Genomic DNA, 19490 nt, shown 5'->3' with positions numbered 1-19490 from the left:
ATAACACTTTATGCAACAACACAATTGATATTCAGGCATCTATCTAGGCTTTGGTATGCACCAAAGACACTGCCCCTACGGTGGGGCCCCTCAACCGAACAGATCTGACCGCTGTTAGTCCGCCTACGATGGGTTGTGCAGACATAGATATTGACCGAATAGATCAGCTTGTCCGAATTCAATAGCTCATTGTGATGCTTTACGTGCTATATTTTCTAAAGCGTTGATATCCTCTGAAAAACAGACGTCTAATGATATACAAATGCCTTTTTATTCTTAAGCCATGAGGTGAATATAATATCTAGTTGTGAAAGTCTACGCACTGCACTCACCTACTGCAGCTAAAACACAATTGGATTCTCAAGCTGCAGTCTAGTCCCCTCGCCTCCTATTGGCTAAAATCGACCCCAGAGCAAACCAACTCTTTTCAAAGGAATCATTTCTGGTCCATCATTCCATCTGTTCCTGACACCATCTTCAACCTGACCCTCAACAATTTTTATATTTTACATGGTACAAATGTTACAATAAGCTGCCACAGAGTAACTGGTTAGATATCATGATATGCAACACCCCCCTCGTGTCCAAAGTGGTGGGGCTTATTTGTACCATTATATTCCTGGAATTATAGGGCATTGTTGGTTTAAAGTTTATTTTTGCCATTATTCCAAAAATATAGTTCGACCCTGTTCATGTCACCTGCATTGCTAATCTACTTTCAAAAGACTTAATGAAATATTTAATACAAATTCATGAAGATGTTATGTTATCAGGATTCCATTCATGTTTACCAAGCTATATTATCAAATTGTGAATGTGAACACAACTCACTGAACATGGTCTTGATTTTACATAAACATTTTATTACAAATTGATTAAGAAATTGAACAAGTCATATAATTAAACAGCCTGTCTCCATGATGTGGTGGTTGTAAAGAAAGCAGCATACGTTAATAATCATAGATGTTTTATATCAAGGAGAAAATGACATAGTATCTGACAATATGTACAGTATTGTGTTATTCTACTGGCACCTTTAATGTCCTCCCCTCCATGCTGCTCCGCCACGGTTTTTTCCTCCTCCACCTCCTCTCCCTCCCCCACCACCACTACCAGCGCCTCCTCTTACTTTCTTCCTCACACCGCTGGACTGCTCGGTGTCATCCCCCTCTTCTCCTCTGGGCCTCTTCCTCTTCTCTCCTTGTTCCTTCATTTCCTGAGAGGGAAAGAGATGATTGTGACTGACTTTAGAGCTATTACAATGGATGACAACACTGCTGAAAAGACAGACTCACAATTCTGGCGAATCGCTGTGCCTCGCTCACTCTCTCCACCAGCATCATCACTTCCTCCTCCTGCGTGGGGAAGGCAGGCAGCTTCTTGCCAATCAGAGTTTCGATTCGCTGGAACAGCTCCACATCATACCTGAGAGGTCAATATGTCAATCAGAAGAAAATCTTTGGATGAAGTAACCAATTTCAATAAGATTGGTTGAGTGCGAGCATAAAGGTGGCCCTTACTGTGTGACAAATGTGATGGATTTTCCAGACCGTCCTGCTCGGGCGGTTCGCCCCACTCTGTGGATGTAGTCCTGAGAGTACACACACACAAACACGATAAAACACCACTAAACTTGCTCGGTTGGGTCCCTCATTTGTGATAACATTGGAGAGAGAGACTGCACAGACCAGGGAGAAACATCCACACAAGCAAGACTGATACCTTTGAGTGAGTTGGGATATCGTAGTTAATAACACAGTCTACATGTGGAATGTCCAGTCCTCTTGACGCCACGTCAGTCGCCAGCAACACCGAGCGAGACTTAGACTTGAACTTGTTCAGCGACCCCAGACGTTTGTTCTGACCAAGAGAGAAATACATTTATTATTTCTACTTTCATACATGCAGATTTCACTGATGTGTATAACATTTGAAAGTGTGTAGCTCACACCAGAGTTAGAGTATGATATTTTGAGTGAGTATGTTGGTAGACAGTAGTGTGTTTGGATAAGGGGGGGTACCTGACTCATCTGCCCATGTAGGGGGATGGCAGTGATGCCCAGGTTCCTGAGCAGCAGCGCCACCCGCTGGGCATTGTTACACGTACTGCAGAAGATCATGAAGGAGTTCCCCGCCAGCTCATTGATAATGGACACCAGGTAACAATCCTGGAGACACAGACAGTTGACTTACAATCCAACACTAACCATACACAGCTTCTGACTTCTCATAGAAAAATTACCTTGATACCATTAGAACATTAATCAAATGTCAAGTACCTTGTATTTGGAGGGTATGAAGATGTAGTACTGCTGCAGTTTTTCTACTGTTGAGTATTTGGTGTTAACGGCACATTTAACTGGATCCTTCAGCGCTGCTCTCTGCAGCTTTGCAACCTTGGCAAAGACATAGAAGGGTTAGTGTGACAGGCCAGGTGTTAGGAATACTCTAACACGTCTCAAATGAAGAGCTAAAAGGAATATATAATAGGCAGTATTATGTGGGTACCTTTTTGGTCATGGTGGCAGAGAAGAGAAACGTGCGTCTGTCTCTGGGAATAACCTTCAGGATCTTGTCCACCTCAGTCTCAAAGTCCATGTTGAGAATCCGGTCTGCCTCGTCCATCACCAGGAACTTCAGTGCTCGCAGTGAGAAGCCTTTGGTGTTCTCTAAGTGGTCTATCAACCGCCCGGGGGTGGCTGTTATGACATACACGGTGAATACACATTAGTTAGTATCAACCAGGAATGCACTTAAAAGATGGTATCGTATTATGCAACTGAAAGTGGTAGGTTGGATTAAGTTATTTTCTCACCAATGACAATGTGAGGTTTCTTGGCCAGGACTAGGGATTGGGACATCATGTCAATTCCTCCAACTATAACAGCTGAAACAGAAACAAAGACAAGTGAGTTAATATAACAAAGTCACACGGCACTTGAGTTCCTTCAAATATGTTTCTACCCTCATGACATCCCGGATGGTCCTTCCCATGCCCACGTACCACACTTGACTCCGATGCTGGAGCCCAGGGCCTCAAACTGCTCTGCGATCTGGAAAGCCAGCTCTCTGGTGGGGGTGAGTATGAGTGTGTGGAGCCTCTGAGCGGAAGCGAGGAGTGACTGCAGGATGGGCAGCGCAAACGCCCCTGTCTTCCCTGAGCCAGTCTCTGCCAAGCCAATTACATCCTTTCCTGAGATAGGAGAGAAGAAAGTGCATGTTGAGTGTACAAACTGACATGGGACCTTACACCTAGAGGACAGGTCTTTACCAACTGTTTTATATATGGCACAAACAAGGTCATTCACCCCCTCCATCCAACTGAACTCACCTTGTAAGGCTACAGGTATGGCCTCTACCTGGATCTTTGTAGGAGTCTTCCATCCCAACTGTTCACAGGCTTCACACAGCACTTCAGTTACACCCTATATTAACAGATGCATGCCATAGTAGAAATATGTAAACGCGTTAGACAATGGAGTGCATGTAATACATCTAACGTTCCACAAATTGCATGGCTAAATGCGCGCCCCATTTTTAAATGTATTTTACATGCCTGTCAATGACATCACATCATCCCACAGCTGTACCTAGCTATCTACATGTAACGACTGTTGGTTGCTACCTCCTTAAACGTATGTTGGTGGTTGAAAGACAGTTAACTTGCTAACTTATCAGTGGTAGGTTTATTTGTTGAGGTGCTGTTAACTAACGTTAGCTAGCTAGTTCGCTTCCAAGCTGGCAAGCTAACCTATCCTTTCCATTTAGCTAGCTACTCACCAGATCCTTGAAGGTCTTCACTGGCTCGTCATTTTCAGCGACATTAACGTTACTGTTATCATCATCACTACTCGAATCTTCGAGTGCTTCATCCTTTGCTTCATCTGTTTTTATCTCGACACTTTTCTCCGAATCGTCCGCCATGCTTGTTTGCCAACGTGCGGTCTACGCTAAAGTGCGCATGTACGGAAATTGATAAGATTTCATGCTATGATTTCTGGGACTTGATGTTCCCCGCTAAATTCATAAATCATTCAGTTAATTGCAATGTTTAGACCACATTCAGTTGTCAAACGTTGTCGAACGTTGCAGATAGAAATGCCATGAATAGAGCTGATGTGATTCCTTATTCTACATAACCTATTTCTTCCATCTTGAATGCATCCTGCTGAACGAGCCCGTTCATCACAGTGGTTTATTAATTTGTATTGTTTGAGGTCTGAGTTATGAAAAGATAGTTTTAAAAAAGATTGGACTCAAAGAAAGGTTAATTGAGTTTAGTATTTATTTAGTTGCAGGTCTAACCATTTCAGACAAGCATATGCACACTCATTTGGATTTTCCTACAAACACCTGACAAAACTTTCTTTGAAATCCAACACATTTCTCAGTTCAACAATAAAATAAACATTTGACAGTCATAAAAAAACACTAGCTTTTTCACAAAGATTGAGCCAAATTATCATAGCCATGTACAGTAAGTCGGTAGGGAGGTAATTCTAGTCTGCCAGAAAAAAAATAACATTGAGAAAAACAACGTGTTTCTGAACAGCATCTGCTTGATGGTATCACTAACACTTTCTTCATGACCCCTACTGTTCATTCCATCTCAACGCTCCCTCCCTTTTCACCCCGCAGCCCCAGTCTCAGAGGAGTCCCTCCATCTCCCTCATGAAGGCCTCATACATCTGGTCCTTGGTCTTCATGTTGGGCTGAGAGACTGGGCCCATCTGAGTAGGGTTGGCCGACCCCATGGGGGCAGCCATCGACTGCTGCTTCTGGCCTCCCACCCTTTCCTCTCTTCTTCTTCCCTTTTCCATAGGCCCTCCTCCGCTCCCGGCCCCTTTATCCCTGCGCACCCTCAGCGCCGTGGGCACAAAGCGGGTGACCTCTGTCTTGGGGTTGATTATCTGGGGTTTGGCTGAGATGGTGGCTCCACCACTCCCCGGGCCTGCTGCCAGATTGCTGCCTCCGGCCGAGACAGAGGTGATGTTGGCCCGCTTCTCGATGGTTGGTGCATGGTGGTGGCTGGTGTGGTTTGCGCCCGATGGCGGGGCACTTGTCCCCGGGGGAGGGGGCATCTGCATCCCTGGGCGCATGGACATAGGCATGGAGGGAGGGGGCAGCATGGAGGCATTGGGGTTGCTCTGGGAGCCATCTGGGTTGGAGCCGGGTTTCTGGCGGTGGACGATGCTGGGGGGAGCGCTGAGGACGTTGGAGTTAAGCGGCGGGGGGAAAAGAGAGAGGGGAGGGGCAAGTTGGCGTGGGTGGCCAGCTCTTGGGGGAGGGGGGATGCCTACAGAAAGGGAGAAGAGAGGAGATTAGAGTGGGGGAAAATCCTACTTTCTTCCCATGCTTTGCTGGCCAAAATAATTTGTACATGTATTTTAGCTTGAAGTATGTGCCATGCCGACATATAGATCTCAGCTATTTTAATTGCTGTTAACTTTGGGTACTGCTGAACTGTAGTTATGTTTAAAACAGATGTATGTTTTGACAATGTTTGAGAAGGGATAAAGTCTTATGAAATTTCAATAAAAGGCACAAAAATACATACACGCATCCACACATACCTGGGGGTGCTGGGGGAGGCAGTCTGGGTGGGGGTCCCCGGGGTGGAGGACCAGGAGGGAGACCTGGAGGGGGGCCTGGGGGAGGGCCAGGGGGACGACCTGGTGGGGGTCCAGGGGGCAGTAGCCGGGGCATCGGCCCCCTTGGACCACCTAGCATACCAGGTGGCCTCAAAAACGGAGGAGCACCTAAGGATGACAAACAAGACATATCATATGACATATCACATCATAGAGCATTGTTTTAGTAATTTGATAGTAATGAAGCAACGTCACACAAGATGACACTGTACTCCAATCATTAATACACATAAAACCAACGAACCAGGTGGAGGACCGGGAGGCAGGCCAGAGGGCGGACCAGGAGGCCTCATTGGAGGAGCTGGGGGTGGTCCCAACGGTGGAGGCCCTGTTCCTGGTGGACCCTGCATGTGTAGAGGTGGTTGCTGTCCTCCCATTGGACCAGAGGGTGGAGGCATGCGCTGATTGGGTATAAGATGAGATTGGTTGTCGCCTGGTGGTCCCCTATCCTCGATGTCTGAGTTGTCAGAGTCAGTATACTCTTCCTCAACTTCCTCTTCCTCCTCTTCATCTTCAGGGATGGACTGCCCTGTAGACAAATAATAAAAGGGGATGAGTGAGAAAGGGATGAAGGAAGAAAGTGTAATCTAGTTCCCATGGAGAAATCATCCTCCGGCGAATACAAACCTCTTTAAATTACGGCATTCTCCAAAATAGTGTCAACAATCTAATCATTCATCTGCATCACAAGTCCTGCTGAAGTGTGGTAGTGGTGTTGTGTGCAGACTGAAGGACATACAGTACCTGCCATCCTAAGCATCATAGCCTGCAGAGGAGTGATGGCCTTTTTCTTCTTCACAATCCTCTTCTTCTTGCTCTTCTCCCTGGGTGCTGAGGGGGGCATGTCTGCAAACCGCACACTGCGTCCTGCAAAACATATCACATAATCTCATGTACAACGCCATGTCTGTGTTATCATTCTTTAAACTCCCAACACCAAGCAGTGCCCAGACTTGAAGACAGAATCCAACACACTTGGGGTGATCAAGCAAGCACATACGCAGACAAGGCTCTGCCTCTCACCTGCATGTCTGTCCCCTCTGTCCTCCTCTCTGCCCTCATCCTGTCGGTCCACCATCATCCTCTTGTCAACCTCTCCTCCTTCATCCCTCTCTCCTTCACTGTCCTCTTCAGAGTCGCTGTCGTCTTCCTCTCCATCGTCCCCTTCTCCATCGCTCTCGCTCCCACTGTCCCTCTCTCCTCCCATCAGCATAGTGTCCATGGCTTTCTCCATGTCAGAGGCCTGGTTGGATGGATCTGGTTGTAGGCAGAGAGAAAGGTGGATTTGGATGAAGCATCTTTATTCCTCCTGATCCCATGTACAAACATGCAGTAGTGAGGTGTGTGTGCAGTACCTGCGTCTGCTGCGAACTGGGCCCTGCGTGATGCGTACAGCGCCAGGACCTGAGGCGGTGGGGGGCCAGGTGGGGGACCTGGGGGTTTCCTGCCAGGGGGTAACCGAGGGACGCCAGCTACCGCTGCAGACATGGGGGCACTGATCCCCTTACTAAGAGAGAGAGAGAAGTGTTTACAGAGCAGCTGTTAGGGTTGCGGTATGGTCCATTGGAATGATACTGAGACAGCACTGTAAATTCAGGGGACTGCCCACCTAAACGACGAGCCCTTCTTCAGGATGGAGGGAGGCTGGGCCCCGGGCAGGGGGATGTCCTGGATCAGGATGCTGGAGGGGGCGTGGGGCATCTCTGGGAGTGGGATACTATCCACCTCCACCAGTTCAGCATTCTAGTTGACAGAGTGTGGAAGAGAAAGAGTGAGTAGTGAACAACAGGGACAATAATGACATGATCTCAGCCCCGCTCTGTTTATCTGTACGCTTCATACATGCTCATCAGCATAGCATACACACCTTGACTGAGTCGAAGTAGAGTGACAGCTTGCCGCGATTGCTCTCATAGTCCAGCTCCAGTTTGCGTAGCTCCTTGTAAGTGTCTGGGTTCTCTCTTTCGTACAAACGTACGATGCGCTCAAACGTCTCCCGTAGCTTCTTCCTCTTGTCCCTCAGCACCTTCTCATTCAGCAGCGGCTGCTGCACAGGGTTGAACTCTGGCACAGGAAAAGACAGGTAGAGAGAACGGACGTGAACAGGAGAAAATAAAATGATTAGCAAGATCATTTTGGAAGACAAAAAACAAACACATAACCTTGTTTAAAACCCATTTCCAATGGCTCACCCATTTCATCCAGCTTCTCCATGTCTTTGATGATCTGTCGGGGGTCCTTCATCTTCAGCACAGCTGTTCTCACCATCATCCTCTGCTTCTTGTTCTGTGGCGCAGCAAAGAAGAGCACAGTGAGTTTTCTACACAGAATACAAAGTCAACCTGTCATTGACATTCAACTTGTCAGCCAAGGTCTTACCTTCTTCAGCTCCCGTTTCCTGGCCTCCTTCCCTGAGGAGGAAAAGGCACCGCATTATGTTTGATGTAGAACCTGTTACCTGACAGCTCCTGTACGTTGATGCATTTACTATTGTTCATAGTGCTGCTGAGCTCAATAAGAGACACTGAAATGCTTTTCATTTCACAGACATGGGATCCCCTGAAGCTTAAGTAACAATGTGCACTGATGTGTTCATGCTCAAGTTTGAGGTGAACGTATGATGTGAGCAGTCACATGATGATGGAAAGGGTATGACTACTTACTGGCCTGGTCGGTGGGGTTCATGAATTTCCCACTCTTGGTGGAGGAGGTCGAACGTCGCCCCATGGTGATGGTGCGTCTCCTTCACCCTGCCAGGGAAGATACAGTATCAAGTTATTGGAGTCAGGAGAAAAAGTCATCTATTCAACACAACCACAACGATGAATTTGGATTTCCAAACCAAGTAATGCAGGATATTTTCCTGCAATATTATACAGCATGTTACTAACTGTCAAAAAGCTTATTGAGCAACACGAAGGAGCCAGATATACATTTAGATTACTTTAGACTAGAGGCACCAAACACGACATTACATTGATTGCACCGAGGGCAAGTCAGAAGTTTTTAAAATCTAGTCTAGGGGAGGGTCATGTAATTTGTAAATGATGAAATGTCTATATTCCTCAGTGTTTTAGAAATAGTTGCTTATTAGGCTATATATCGATGTGTGCCTGATGCCACCCCTCATCTCTGATTCTCTGCTGGGCGCACAATATCAAGTGTGCCTATCACAGGAGGTTGGTGGCACCTTAATTGGGGAGGACGGGCTTGTGGTAAATGCTAGAGCGGAATGGTATCAAATACATCCAACATATGGTTTCACATGGTTGCTCCGTTCCAGCCATTATTATGAGCTGTCCTCCCCTCAGCAGCCTCCTGTAGGCTATTTAGTGTGGTCTCAATCAAAGTATCCATAGGCTATACAGGCTATGAAGTGCATGCTCAGCGAAGCACAGAGCAAAGTTATATTTCTAAGATAGCCGCTGGGATGGTCAAATCAAATCAAATTGTATTTGTCACGTGCCAAACACAACACGTGTAGACCTTACCGTGAAATGCTGACTTACAAGGCCTTAAATAAAACTAGGCTGCCTTACACACTGCAATGGATATTCCAACCCTGAGCCCCAGCCTGCTCTTGCTGATCAAGAACGTTTTTGTGTGCTTCCTAACCAATGGCTGTGCTGTGTAGGCCTACAGTGGCAGTTCAGGAGGAGAGTCAAAGGCTTCTTCCTATTTTTTATTAGGCATAGTCCAAAAAAATGCACTCTCTTGCGCATGGACTAGCCTATAGCCCAGTGTTTCCCAACCCTAGTCCTCGAGTAACCCCAACCGTACACATTTGTATTGTAACCCTGACCAAGCACACCTGATTCAACTTGTCAACTAATCATCGAGCCCTCAATGAGTTGAATGAGGTGTGTTTGTCAAGGGCTACAATGAAACTGTGTACTGTTGGGAGTACAAGAGGACCAGGGTTGGGAAACACTGCTACAGCTTATGTTCTGTTCAGTTTGAGAAGGAGAGCGCGAAGATGAGAAGGAGGACAACTTTGATAGCTTGCTACTACTATAATTGATTTGATTAAAAACAATATGTTTCTTGCCCATGATGTAGGCCTATTTATCAGAGTTATTGACCTCACAATAAGCCAGATTCCAGTAACTTACATTGTGGTGCTGAAACTTGAAGCAGCAGCACAATCAATCGGAAATGGACAGCTCATGGTGCTGAAAGTAGGCAAATTTGAGTAGGCATAATTCATTTAAACCGTCTTCATTTTAATTAGTTTTCTAACAACAAGAGGGCTTTGCGTTGGAGCCTATTTCTTCCTATTTAAGAAATAAGAGGTAGGCCTACCTGTTTGAGAGACTAAATTAGGCTATAGGCTGCTATATCAATAGATTTGTTGGTCAATTCCTCCATCCACAATGCACTCTTTAAATAACAGCCCTTCACTGACACGGAGGTAGGCTAAGTTAAAACCAAGACTCGAATTGAGGGAAGTATGAGAGGGTATACCATAGGCCTACTTTTTATTAATGAAAAGGGCAAAAAGCACAGGCCTACCCTTTTGTTAGCTTAAGATTTTGAAGAAAATAAAAGGGATCTGATTATTAAAGTGATCTATAACAACGCTTTGGTCCACGATGCTTTCGGCTACAAACAAGTTGTAAAATACCCGGGAAAGACGTGACTCCGATGCATATGGGGATATCATTGTTTAGAGCATAAAGGAGACAAAAAATGTACTTTGCTTGGGAAGTAATCTAATTATGTCACTATCAATTGATTAAGTTATTAACTTTCTGTACAATATATGATGTTTAAACCCAGACAGCTTTTAGGTAAACACTTGTGACCTTCTCTCGTTGGGTTAAGCCACAGAAGAAGAGTAGCGAGCAGTTAAAGCTTCCATTTTTCTGCGTCAGTAGGCCTACTCTGTCTGGGGTGGAAAGGTAGGCCTAACTTTTGAAAACACCATGCTCAGATTCCTAATGAGGTCTCAGATTTTATTATTTGCAAACAGGGACAGTTTCATTGCAAACAAAACACACTGATTTGGCATTGGAGAAAAAAGATGAACACACATGCCCATCTCTGTTCATTCAGCCTGTAATTTTGGCAATTTGTGTGGTATAAAAATGAAAGATTCTGCTAATATGGAAAATTAAGTAGAATTGCATGAAATGTTTACATAAGGCCATTTTTTTCTTGGCCCTGCAAATACGATGATGGATTCATGCAATGCTTTTACTATAAATGAGATCTTTCCACCCCTACTCTTGTCCACGGTGATCTGCGAACCCACAACCTTCTGGCCTGCAGCCCTGTGCACTATCAAAATTCCTGCGTTGCCAAGTAATACTAACAGGACAAGGAACAGTTTCTAAACTGCATGTCTAAGGCTCTGGTCTGTCCAAAAAGTGAGGGTAAACGGTAGACATGTTCTCTGCTATCCACTTTGTATTAATTTTTATTTTGGGTATAGGGGAGGGTCACTCGTTTTATTTCAAGCGTTCAGGGAGGGTATAGGTAAAATATATTTTGTTCTAGGGAGGGCCATCCATTTTCATTTCAGAGGTACGATTTTCTCCATGTAACCCTTATTATAAATAACGTTCACTCCCTTGCTGCGATTCAACCAATAATTTACATTTTAGTCATTTAGCAGACGCTCTTATCCAGAGCGACTTACAGTTAGTGAGTGTATCCATTTTCATACAATAATTAATTACCTTTTGACATTGTGCTGGAAAATATAATTGTACAACTTGTACATATAAGTACGTCTCCCAGCACAATGTCAGAAGACAATTCATGGTTGAATCGCAGCTAGTCAGAAGTAAACGTCAACTAGTCTAAACTAACAACAAACGTTAGCTAACTTAGTTAGCAAATCTGCACCAGTTCTAATGTTAGCTAGCTATAGCTAATGCAAATACTCGCCAATATTAATTTGCTGAAATGTTAGATAGTTAGCTAACTAGCACATTTTGTAACCACCGGTAGATATCACCAAAAGCTTGCAGGTTTCACATCAGCATAACGTTAGCTAGCTAAATTATCCAGTCAGCTAGCTCGTTGAACAGGTAACGAAAAAGCTCACTTGAATTTACTCTACCTTTATCCACGTGAAAACTGTGGGCAGTGTGGCTTTCCCCTCTATTACTTTCCAATCGGGTAAATTGTCAACTATAAATATCGTTGTCTGTATCAAAATAATGTAATTGATACCCCTTTAGATCACATTGACATAAACGCTTTTTGGCTAATTGATGCAGTCCGCCATGTTTTGATTGCCGCGAGCTAGGGCGGAAGCCTCATGTGAGATAAACCGGAAACTGCAAAAAACGTCAAACTAAATACGCTCAACCCCCCCAGTGGCTGACCTAGTAGACTGCAGGTTTGCACTCTTCAAGTCTTTGCTTTATGTCTGAAGTTTTGGGTGAACCTGCTACCTTTTCTACTGCTACTGTTACGAATAGCCTACACTTCACCCAAGTGTCTCTTGCAGGTGAGTGCCTTTTGCATTTTATTATTAGGCCTAAATGTGTGTGCATTTTTTTTTTGTGGGTAGTATGACCTTCATTGCTTACCAGGTTACACAAATTGTTTGGCAAGATGACCTTACATAAATACGAACATTATTGGCATTTTGGCAATGATGACCAAGTTAAATGCCCCAGCCTTGGGATCATTTATGCAATTGCACTTGCCTTTGTATCAACAGAGGCACCACAGGTAGATAGATATGTTTGTTCATACAGGATCAAATGCCAGGTAGAAATGTGTTCAGCTGTCATTTATTTTTTTATATTCATGAAGGTGCTGAAGATCTGTACATGTAATTTTTTCTCTTTCAATATTTGTAAACAAAGTCAGTAATTTCATGCAAATGGAGCTTTTTGCTCCACTATGGTTGCTCCACTATTTTTGTATCAAAGTCTTTACCAGCCTTTGATACCACAGAGGTCATTTCTTCAGGTCTCCATTAGTGTGTAGCCTAATATGTTTCTCATTTGTTCCCTTTATGAAATTACAGAACTCATACGATGTACCATGTTATAACATTGTTAGATTATTGTTATGTAATGTGAAATAATTATACGAAAGACACATTATGTTTTGATATCTTTATCGTCCATACTACACTACAGAATATTACCAAATGCATCAACAGTTCTCTTGATAACTTCTCATTGTCCTCTCTCTATCTCTCTCGCTCTCTCTCTCTCCCTCTATCACCGTATCAATTTATTCTACATTTTAAAAGATTTATTCAGAAGTTACATCCTCAAAACATTACAACAATTTCTCTCCAAAAAGCCTTGCAGAATGGAAGTTGGTTGGTGGAGTGGGTTGACATCTAGTATGGGATTGGTCCGTAGTATTCGGTGTAGGCAGCAATGATCCCAGCTGTGTCCATCATGTTCTCACACCAGTAGTTAAGCTCACACACTTCCCTCAGACTGGGAATGAAAGGGTTGCGCAGTTTCCATAAAATAAGAGGAAGAGGTGAAATAAGAAAGGGGGAAGAAAAAAAAACATAGATGAAAATTGAGATATTATCCAGTTAGAATAAATAGGCTTATAGACATAACATTTCACTCCATGATAACAACAGGAAATTCCCAGAATATTTGAGCATATTTACTCTTAAATGAATCTTAAATGAAGTGGAAAGGATGCTTGTTCCCATACAAACATTGATTAACAGCAAAACACATACACTGAGTGTACAAAACATTAACAACACCTGCTCTTTCTTTTTTTTTTTTTTTTTTTTTTTGGGGTCATTTAGCAGACGCTCTTATCCAGAGCGACTTACAGGAGCAATTAGGGTTAAGTGCCTTGCTCAAGGGCACATGACAGATTTTTCACCTAGTCGGCTCGGGGATTAGAACCAGCGACCTTTCGGTTACTGGCACAACGCTCTTACCCACTAAGCTACCTGCCGCCCATGATATAGACTGACCAGGAGAATCCAGGTGAGAGCTATGATCCCTTATTGATTTCATTTGTTAAATCCACTTCAGTCAGTGTAGATGAAAGGGAGGAGACAGGTTAAAGAATGATTTTTAAGCCTTGAGACAATTGAGACATGGATTGTGTTTGTGTGCCATTCAGAGGGTGAATGGGCAAGACAAAATATTTAAGTGCCTTTGAACGTGGTATGGTAGTAGGTGCCAGGCGTACTGGTTTCTGTCAAGAACGGCAACACTGCTGGGTTTTTCACGCTCAACAGTTTCCCGTGTGTATTAAGAATGATCCTCCACCCAAATTACATCCAGCCAACTTCACACAACTGTGGGAAGCATTGGAGTCAACATGGGCCAGCATCCTTGTGGAACGCTTTCGACACATTGTAGAAACACAACCCTGTGTGCCAGGCTATCAGATGACAGACAGGGGACAACAGAACAGTACTGTACCTCTCCAGCTGAGTCAGGGACAAGTCTGCAAGGGCAGTGCCGGCTCTCTTCTGTCTCACCAAAGTGGAGGCCAGGTCCTTCTTAACAAACACACCTGTAAGGTCATAGAATATATTCACTTTTTGAAACAAGAGAAATATAAACAAGTGTAATCACACTGCACTTAGAATAACCATGTTCAGTGCATCTACTACTGGTCATCAACAATACAGTACACACAATCAGTTCACTTCCATTCTGGTACCAATTATCCTACTGATGTCTCTTACCCACTCTCTTCTCACTAGCAGCCTTTGAGGCAGTGGAGGTAGAGGAATCTGTGTAGAGAGGAAACAGTATTGTACATGATTAATTATCTCGATCTGAAAACATAACTACAACATTTTAAATATTTACGTTTTATTTATTCTTTAACATTAATATGAAGTTTAGTTATTTGATTATTTTCCTTATTCCATTTATGCTGAAATCCTAAAAACAGTTGCACATTTTGCACAGGTGCAAAACATTGACTAACGCTGTCACTCTTTCTCTGCTCTTACCTCCAATAGAGTGGCACACAAATGCCAGAGCACAGAGGACAAGGATGGCCAAGGTCTTCATCTTTCTCATTAATGTTGGTTCACGATCTGGACGATCAAGAAGTATGAGATTTAGACTGTTCTGTCTTGCTTCTCTCTCTCTCACCCGTACATGAACACACTTACACTCAGTTTATAGTTATGGCCCTCACAATATCTTGAGTTTGTGATTGGTTGAGGAATCATGTATCATACACCCACAAGCAACAGCAAATGTACACTGGCACACACACACACACACACCCTGAATTCTCAAATAATTGTTGCGTATAGGCTGAACATTTGCTAAACATTGTACATTTATGCTTCATAATACTTTTTGGTGAGTTCATGCTTAAAAAAAAAAAAAGATCTTTAAAAACCCCATGAAAAATAGTGTTACACCTGTTATACTTAACTGTTGTAAAAACATATGAACATGTCTCTAATAATTCCCACACCTACAGTGGGGGCCTACATTTACACCCTCGAAAAAGATGAGCAAAAATGACTGTATAAAATAAATAATTCAATTACTGAGTTAAACTGTATGCTACTAGTTTATTGTAATACACAGTGGTGGAAAAAGTACCCCTAATTGTAATACTTGAGTAAAAGTAAAGATACCTTAATAGAAAATGACTCAAGTAAAAGCAAAAGTCACCCAGTAAAATACTACTTGAATAAAAGTCTACAAGTATTTGGTTTTAAATATACTTAAGTATCAAAAGTAAAAGTATGAATAATTTCACATTCCTTATATTAAGCAAACCAGACGGCACAATTTTTTGTTATTTTACGGATAGCCAGGGGCACACTCCAACACTCAGACATAATTTACAAACAAAGCATGTGTGTTTAGTGAGTCCACCAGATCAGATGCAGTAGGGATGACCAGGGGTGTTCTCTTGATAAGTGTGTGAATTGGACCATTTTCCTGTCCTGCTAAGCATTCGAAATGTAACAAGTAAATACTAAAGTTAGGGTGTCAGGGAAAATCAATGGAGTAAAAAGTACATTATTTTCCTTAGGAATGTAGTGGAGTAAAAGTAAAAGTTGTCAAAAATATAAATAGTAAAGTAAAGTACAGATACCCAAAACAACTACTTAAGTAGTACTTTAAAGTCTTTTTACTTAAGTACTTTACACCACTGCCAATACAATTGTTCAGAGAAAGAGATTTTGTTTAACAAGTAATACTTTTTTTCTCGAAAAGGTAGTGGCCAAAACTATTGATATACCTGTTTTCAATACCTTTCAGTATGAAAAAAATTAATAATAATAATAATGTATGCACTCACTAACTGTAAGTCGCTCTGGATAAGAGCGTCTGCTAAATGACTAAAATATAATATATATATATATATATATAAATATAATACCTCACCTTGCTAGGATAATGGCAATGAGGCGTTTTCTAAAATGTTTTATGAGTTGGAAAACACATTGGGAGGGGTCTTAGACCATTCCTCCATACAGAATCCATCCAGATCCTTGATATTCTTCATCTGCGCTTATGGACTGCCCTCTTCAATTCAAACACAGGTTTTCTATGGGTTTCAAGTCCAGAGACTGAGATGGCCATTCCAAAATGTTGATTTTGTGGCCAATTAACAATTTCTTTGTGGATGTGTGCTTGGGGCGTGCTTGGGGTTATTGTCTTGCTGGAAGATCCACTTGCAGCCAAGTTCTGCCTCCTGGCAGAGGCAACCAGGTATTTGGCTAAAATGTCCTGGTACTTGGTAAAGTTCATGATGTCGTTGACCTTAAAAAGGGCCCCAGGACCAGTGGAAGCAAAATAGCCCCAAAACATCAGTTGGTATGGGGTTATTTTCTGCTTATGCATTCTCAATTCGACGCCAAACCCACCATTGGTGTGCGTGGCCAAAGAGCTCTATTTTCATGTCATCTGACCAAAGCACTGGTTCCAATCCAAGTGCCAATGCTGTTTAGCAAACTCCAGGAGTTTACATTTGTTGGATGACAGGAAAATAGAGAATGAAAATGTCCCTACAATATAGCTCAGTATTTGAATTATTTATTTTATACTGTAATCTTTGCTCATCTTTATCAAGGGTGTCAATCATTTCGGACCCCACTGTATAATGACAACACTCCTTTAAATGTGCAGTACAATCAGACAACCTCTAGAGGTCCGAGTTTTACAGCATGCCCACACGACATCTTATTCAAGCCACTAACTACTGGTTGATATAACCATATGATACTAATTGAACAAGAAGAGAAACTGCCATCCTTCATTTTGTGACAGACTTTTAATCAGAGGTTTTCCTTTTTTATAACAAACCACAGTGATTTCCTATATGAAGAAACAGAAAGCAATTTTTAGAGGCAAACAAAAGTGTTTGAGGAATTGCGGTGTTCAAGCATGTGTAGGCCTACATATGAATTTTTAGTTGATTTGTATATTCATTCACCAGTAATACACATGGTATGGTATATCCAGTGCCTGTATGGAGCATTGATAGGCATATAAAAACTAAAACACATAAATTGTTCAACTACTGAAGTAGAACATAATTATATTCTGCTCCATTCTATTCTATTCTGCTTCATTCTATTATATTCTGCTTCATTCTATTCTATTCTGCTTCATTCTATTCTATTCTGCTCCATTCTATTATATTCTGCTTCATTCTATTCTATTCTGCTCCATTCTATTCTATTCTGCTTCATTCTATTCTATTCTGCTCCATTCTATTCTATTCTGCTTCATTCTATTATATTCTGCTTCATTCTATTCTATTCTGCTCCATTCTATTCTATTCTGCTTCATTCTATTCTATTCTGCTCCATTCTATTCTATTCTGCTTCATTCTATTATATTATGCTTCATTATATTCTATTCTGCTTCATTCTATTATATTCTGCTTCATTATATTCTATTCTATTACTCGTTGCCTTCTCCCCACTCATGTTCAACATCTTAAGCAGCACATTAGTGCTTGACAGCGTTGCAGAATGTTGCGTTATGTAAAGACCTCACCCTTAAGGGAAATTTCCGTCTATATTTTGGTCTCTCTGTTTCTTTCCAAGTCAGACTTTTGGGCTGCTGAAGTGGCCTTAACAATGTGGGGTGTAATTTCAGCATCTGGGTCAGTGCTTGTGTCGTTCCTCCATGCAGGGACAAAGTTCATAAATCCAACCTAGCAAAGCTTTAATTATGAACATTTTGGTTCTGCATAGGGTCACGAGTCATGAAGGCAGTCAAAATCCACGAGACCATTTAGTCATGGTAGTTAGGCTTCTCCAAGCTCTGATGCTGCTGATGGTCATTAGTAGCCTACCAAACTTGCTAACTGCCTGGTACTCAGCACTCTATTGTCCCTCTAATCACTCTGACATCAATGCAAATGTTATCGAAAATCTATTCAAACACTTAATGAGAGCCCATGAGCTAATGTTGCGCAACATTTCTATAGCCAATGCAATTGCACGAGAAAACAGAATGATGGCCTCTATTAAAAAGAGGAGGATCCCATCAGCTTTCTATAGGCTAGGCCTACTATATTTATTTCTCAACTTTCCTAATATTAAGCACATTGCTTATCTTTACAACAGTAGTATAGCCTACATGGCTTGCAAGAAAATGCAAGAAAATGTATTTTTTTCCGCTGCCCATGTTTCGAGACAGGTGTATGATAATGATCCATTCTAAATCAAAACAAATTTGACACATATATTATTTAGTATATGTAAAGACAAGATTAAATCAAGAATAGTCTGATGGGTGACAATATTAGCCTATCACTTGTGAATTATATATTATCACTTGTGAATGATGCCTTTTTTTTAGACTTTTATGATCGTAGTCGCACACCTCATGTAGCCTAGCCAATAGGCCTATATTTACATTTTAGTCATTTAGCAGACGCTCTTATCCAGAGCGACTTACAGTTAGTGAGTGCATACATTATTTTTAATTTTTCATAATGGTCCCCCGTGGGAAACGAACCCACAACCCTGGCGTTGCAAACGCCATGCTCTACCAACTGAGTTACATCCCTGCTGGCCATTCCCTCCCCTACCCCGGACGACGCTGGACCAATTGTGCGCCCACTAATGGAACATTCGTGCTTATAGCCTACTGCCATGTGTGCATTGCTGCGCTTAAAATGTGAAGATATAGCCTAATAGTTTATCAACATTTAAAGCTAAACGTTCTGATCTGTTGTGTCAGCCACATTGGCTAGTGGTTGTATTAATTTGGGATCTATCGCATCCCACAAATGTCCCAGACTATGTTTGGAATATTTATTTATTGCACAGAATAGAATAGGTCAACTTTTGTACTATGGGGGATAGTAGATTGACATAGGGTAGTGCTTTTTCTGTTCATTAGGCCTACTCATCTTGTTGGCTGATGAATAGTAAATGTGTACAGTTCTTCCAATATCTTCAATATGCACTTTGGAATTGGATAAGGACGCACGCAGTTGCGTCCCGGATGTGTCTGTCTTCACTTGTAGCCTGTGAGAAAGACCTGATCAGTGATGGAGAGCCATGTGAGTGAGAAGTGCTTCGGAACGCAGCACTCCGGGCCAAGGGCACAACGGACACTGGCCGCAAAAGGTATGGATTTTTTAGGGTGCATTACGGCAAAGTGTGTACAGCCTGCGCAAAAAACAAAGCAGAGCTCATGCCTTTCAAGCGACATGCAGCCTTACAATGTATAAAAAATCAAAACATATAGCCCAACGTTTGTAGAACAACTAAAGTTACATTAATAACTCTAAATTAAGCATATAGGAGTACCTATTTCTTTGTTAACCGCTCAACACAGAATAGCCGCATGTGCGCACTCCCTCAAATCGTTTGGAGAACATATCCTTTCTATTTTATTCAGCTTTGTTCAATTGTATTCTTCATATTATAAAATA

At 42.3% G+C, this 19490-nt stretch overlaps 3 protein-coding genes across 3 annotated transcripts; all 3 read right to left on the bottom strand.

Annotated features, from left to right (window-relative positions):
* Positions 1-842: 842 nt before the first annotated feature.
* On the bottom strand, positions 843-3952 carry LOC311101470 (putative ATP-dependent RNA helicase DDX47). Its single transcript, XM_084142625.1, has 11 exons — positions 3781-3952; positions 3332-3425; positions 3005-3193; positions 2816-2887; positions 2509-2699; positions 2280-2396; positions 2022-2168; positions 1723-1860; positions 1521-1591; positions 1296-1425; positions 843-1216 (listed from the first exon to the last, which is right to left on the bottom strand). Exons 1-11 carry the CDS (start codon positions 3922-3924, stop codon positions 1037-1039), a joined length of 1473 nt encoding a protein of 490 aa, XP_083998751.1. The 5' UTR covers positions 3925-3952; the 3' UTR covers positions 843-1036.
* A 315-nt stretch (positions 3953-4267) lies between these two features.
* LOC311145143 (WW domain-binding protein 11-like) lies at positions 4268-11910 on the bottom strand. Its single transcript, XM_084181340.1, has 12 exons — positions 11719-11910; positions 8315-8401; positions 8031-8062; positions 7844-7937; positions 7519-7715; positions 7261-7394; positions 7007-7158; positions 6675-6908; positions 6396-6518; positions 5896-6180; positions 5574-5759; positions 4268-5296 (listed from the first exon to the last, which is right to left on the bottom strand). The coding sequence occupies exons 2-12, from the start codon at positions 8376-8378 to the stop codon at positions 4647-4649; spliced, it is 2151 nt and encodes a 716-aa protein (XP_084037466.1). The 5' UTR covers positions 8379-8401; positions 11719-11910; the 3' UTR covers positions 4268-4646.
* A 1053-nt stretch (positions 11911-12963) lies between these two features.
* LOC311144460 (osteocalcin-like) lies at positions 12964-14632 on the bottom strand (the record flags this gene model as incomplete). The annotated part of the gene is made up of 4 exons (XM_084180483.1): positions 12964-13066; positions 14030-14123; positions 14299-14346; positions 14572-14632. 4 exons carry the CDS (start codon positions 14630-14632, stop codon positions 12964-12966), a joined length of 306 nt encoding a protein of 101 aa, XP_084036609.1.
* Between the last annotated feature and the right edge of the window lie 4858 nt (positions 14633-19490).

This window comes from Coregonus lavaretus, assembly GCF_964263955.1.
Source record: "Coregonus lavaretus genome assembly, chromosome: 2".
Classification (NCBI taxonomy): domain Eukaryota; kingdom Metazoa; phylum Chordata; class Actinopteri; order Salmoniformes; family Salmonidae; genus Coregonus; species Coregonus lavaretus.
This window is presented reverse-complemented; position numbering and strand designations above follow the sequence as displayed.

Bases quoted from the DNA above. Each gene is read 5' to 3' on its own strand.
- LOC311145143 (XM_084181340.1), bottom strand. From the start codon at position 8,378: ATGGGGCGACGTTCGACCTCCTCCACCAAGAGTGGGAAATTCATGAAC. The intron at 7,395-7,518 runs GTGTGTATGCTA...TCTGTCAACTAG, and splicing joins TCTACTTCGACTCAGTCAAG to AATGCTGAACTGGTGGAGGT. The intron at 7,159-7,260 runs GTGGGCAGTCCC...TCTCTCTCTTAG, and splicing joins AAGAAGGGCTCGTCGTTTAG to TAAGGGGATCAGTGCCCCCA.
- LOC311101470 (XM_084142625.1), bottom strand. From the start codon at position 3,924: ATGGCGGACGATTCGGAGAAAAGTGTCGAGATAAAAACAGATGAAGCA. The intron at 2,888-3,004 runs GTACGTGGGCAT...TTTCTGTTTCAG, and splicing joins CAGCATCGGAGTCAAGTGTG to CTGTTATAGTTGGAGGAATT. The intron at 2,169-2,279 runs GTACTTGACATT...CTGTGTCTCCAG, and splicing joins TCATACCCTCCAAATACAAG to GATTGTTACCTGGTGTCCAT.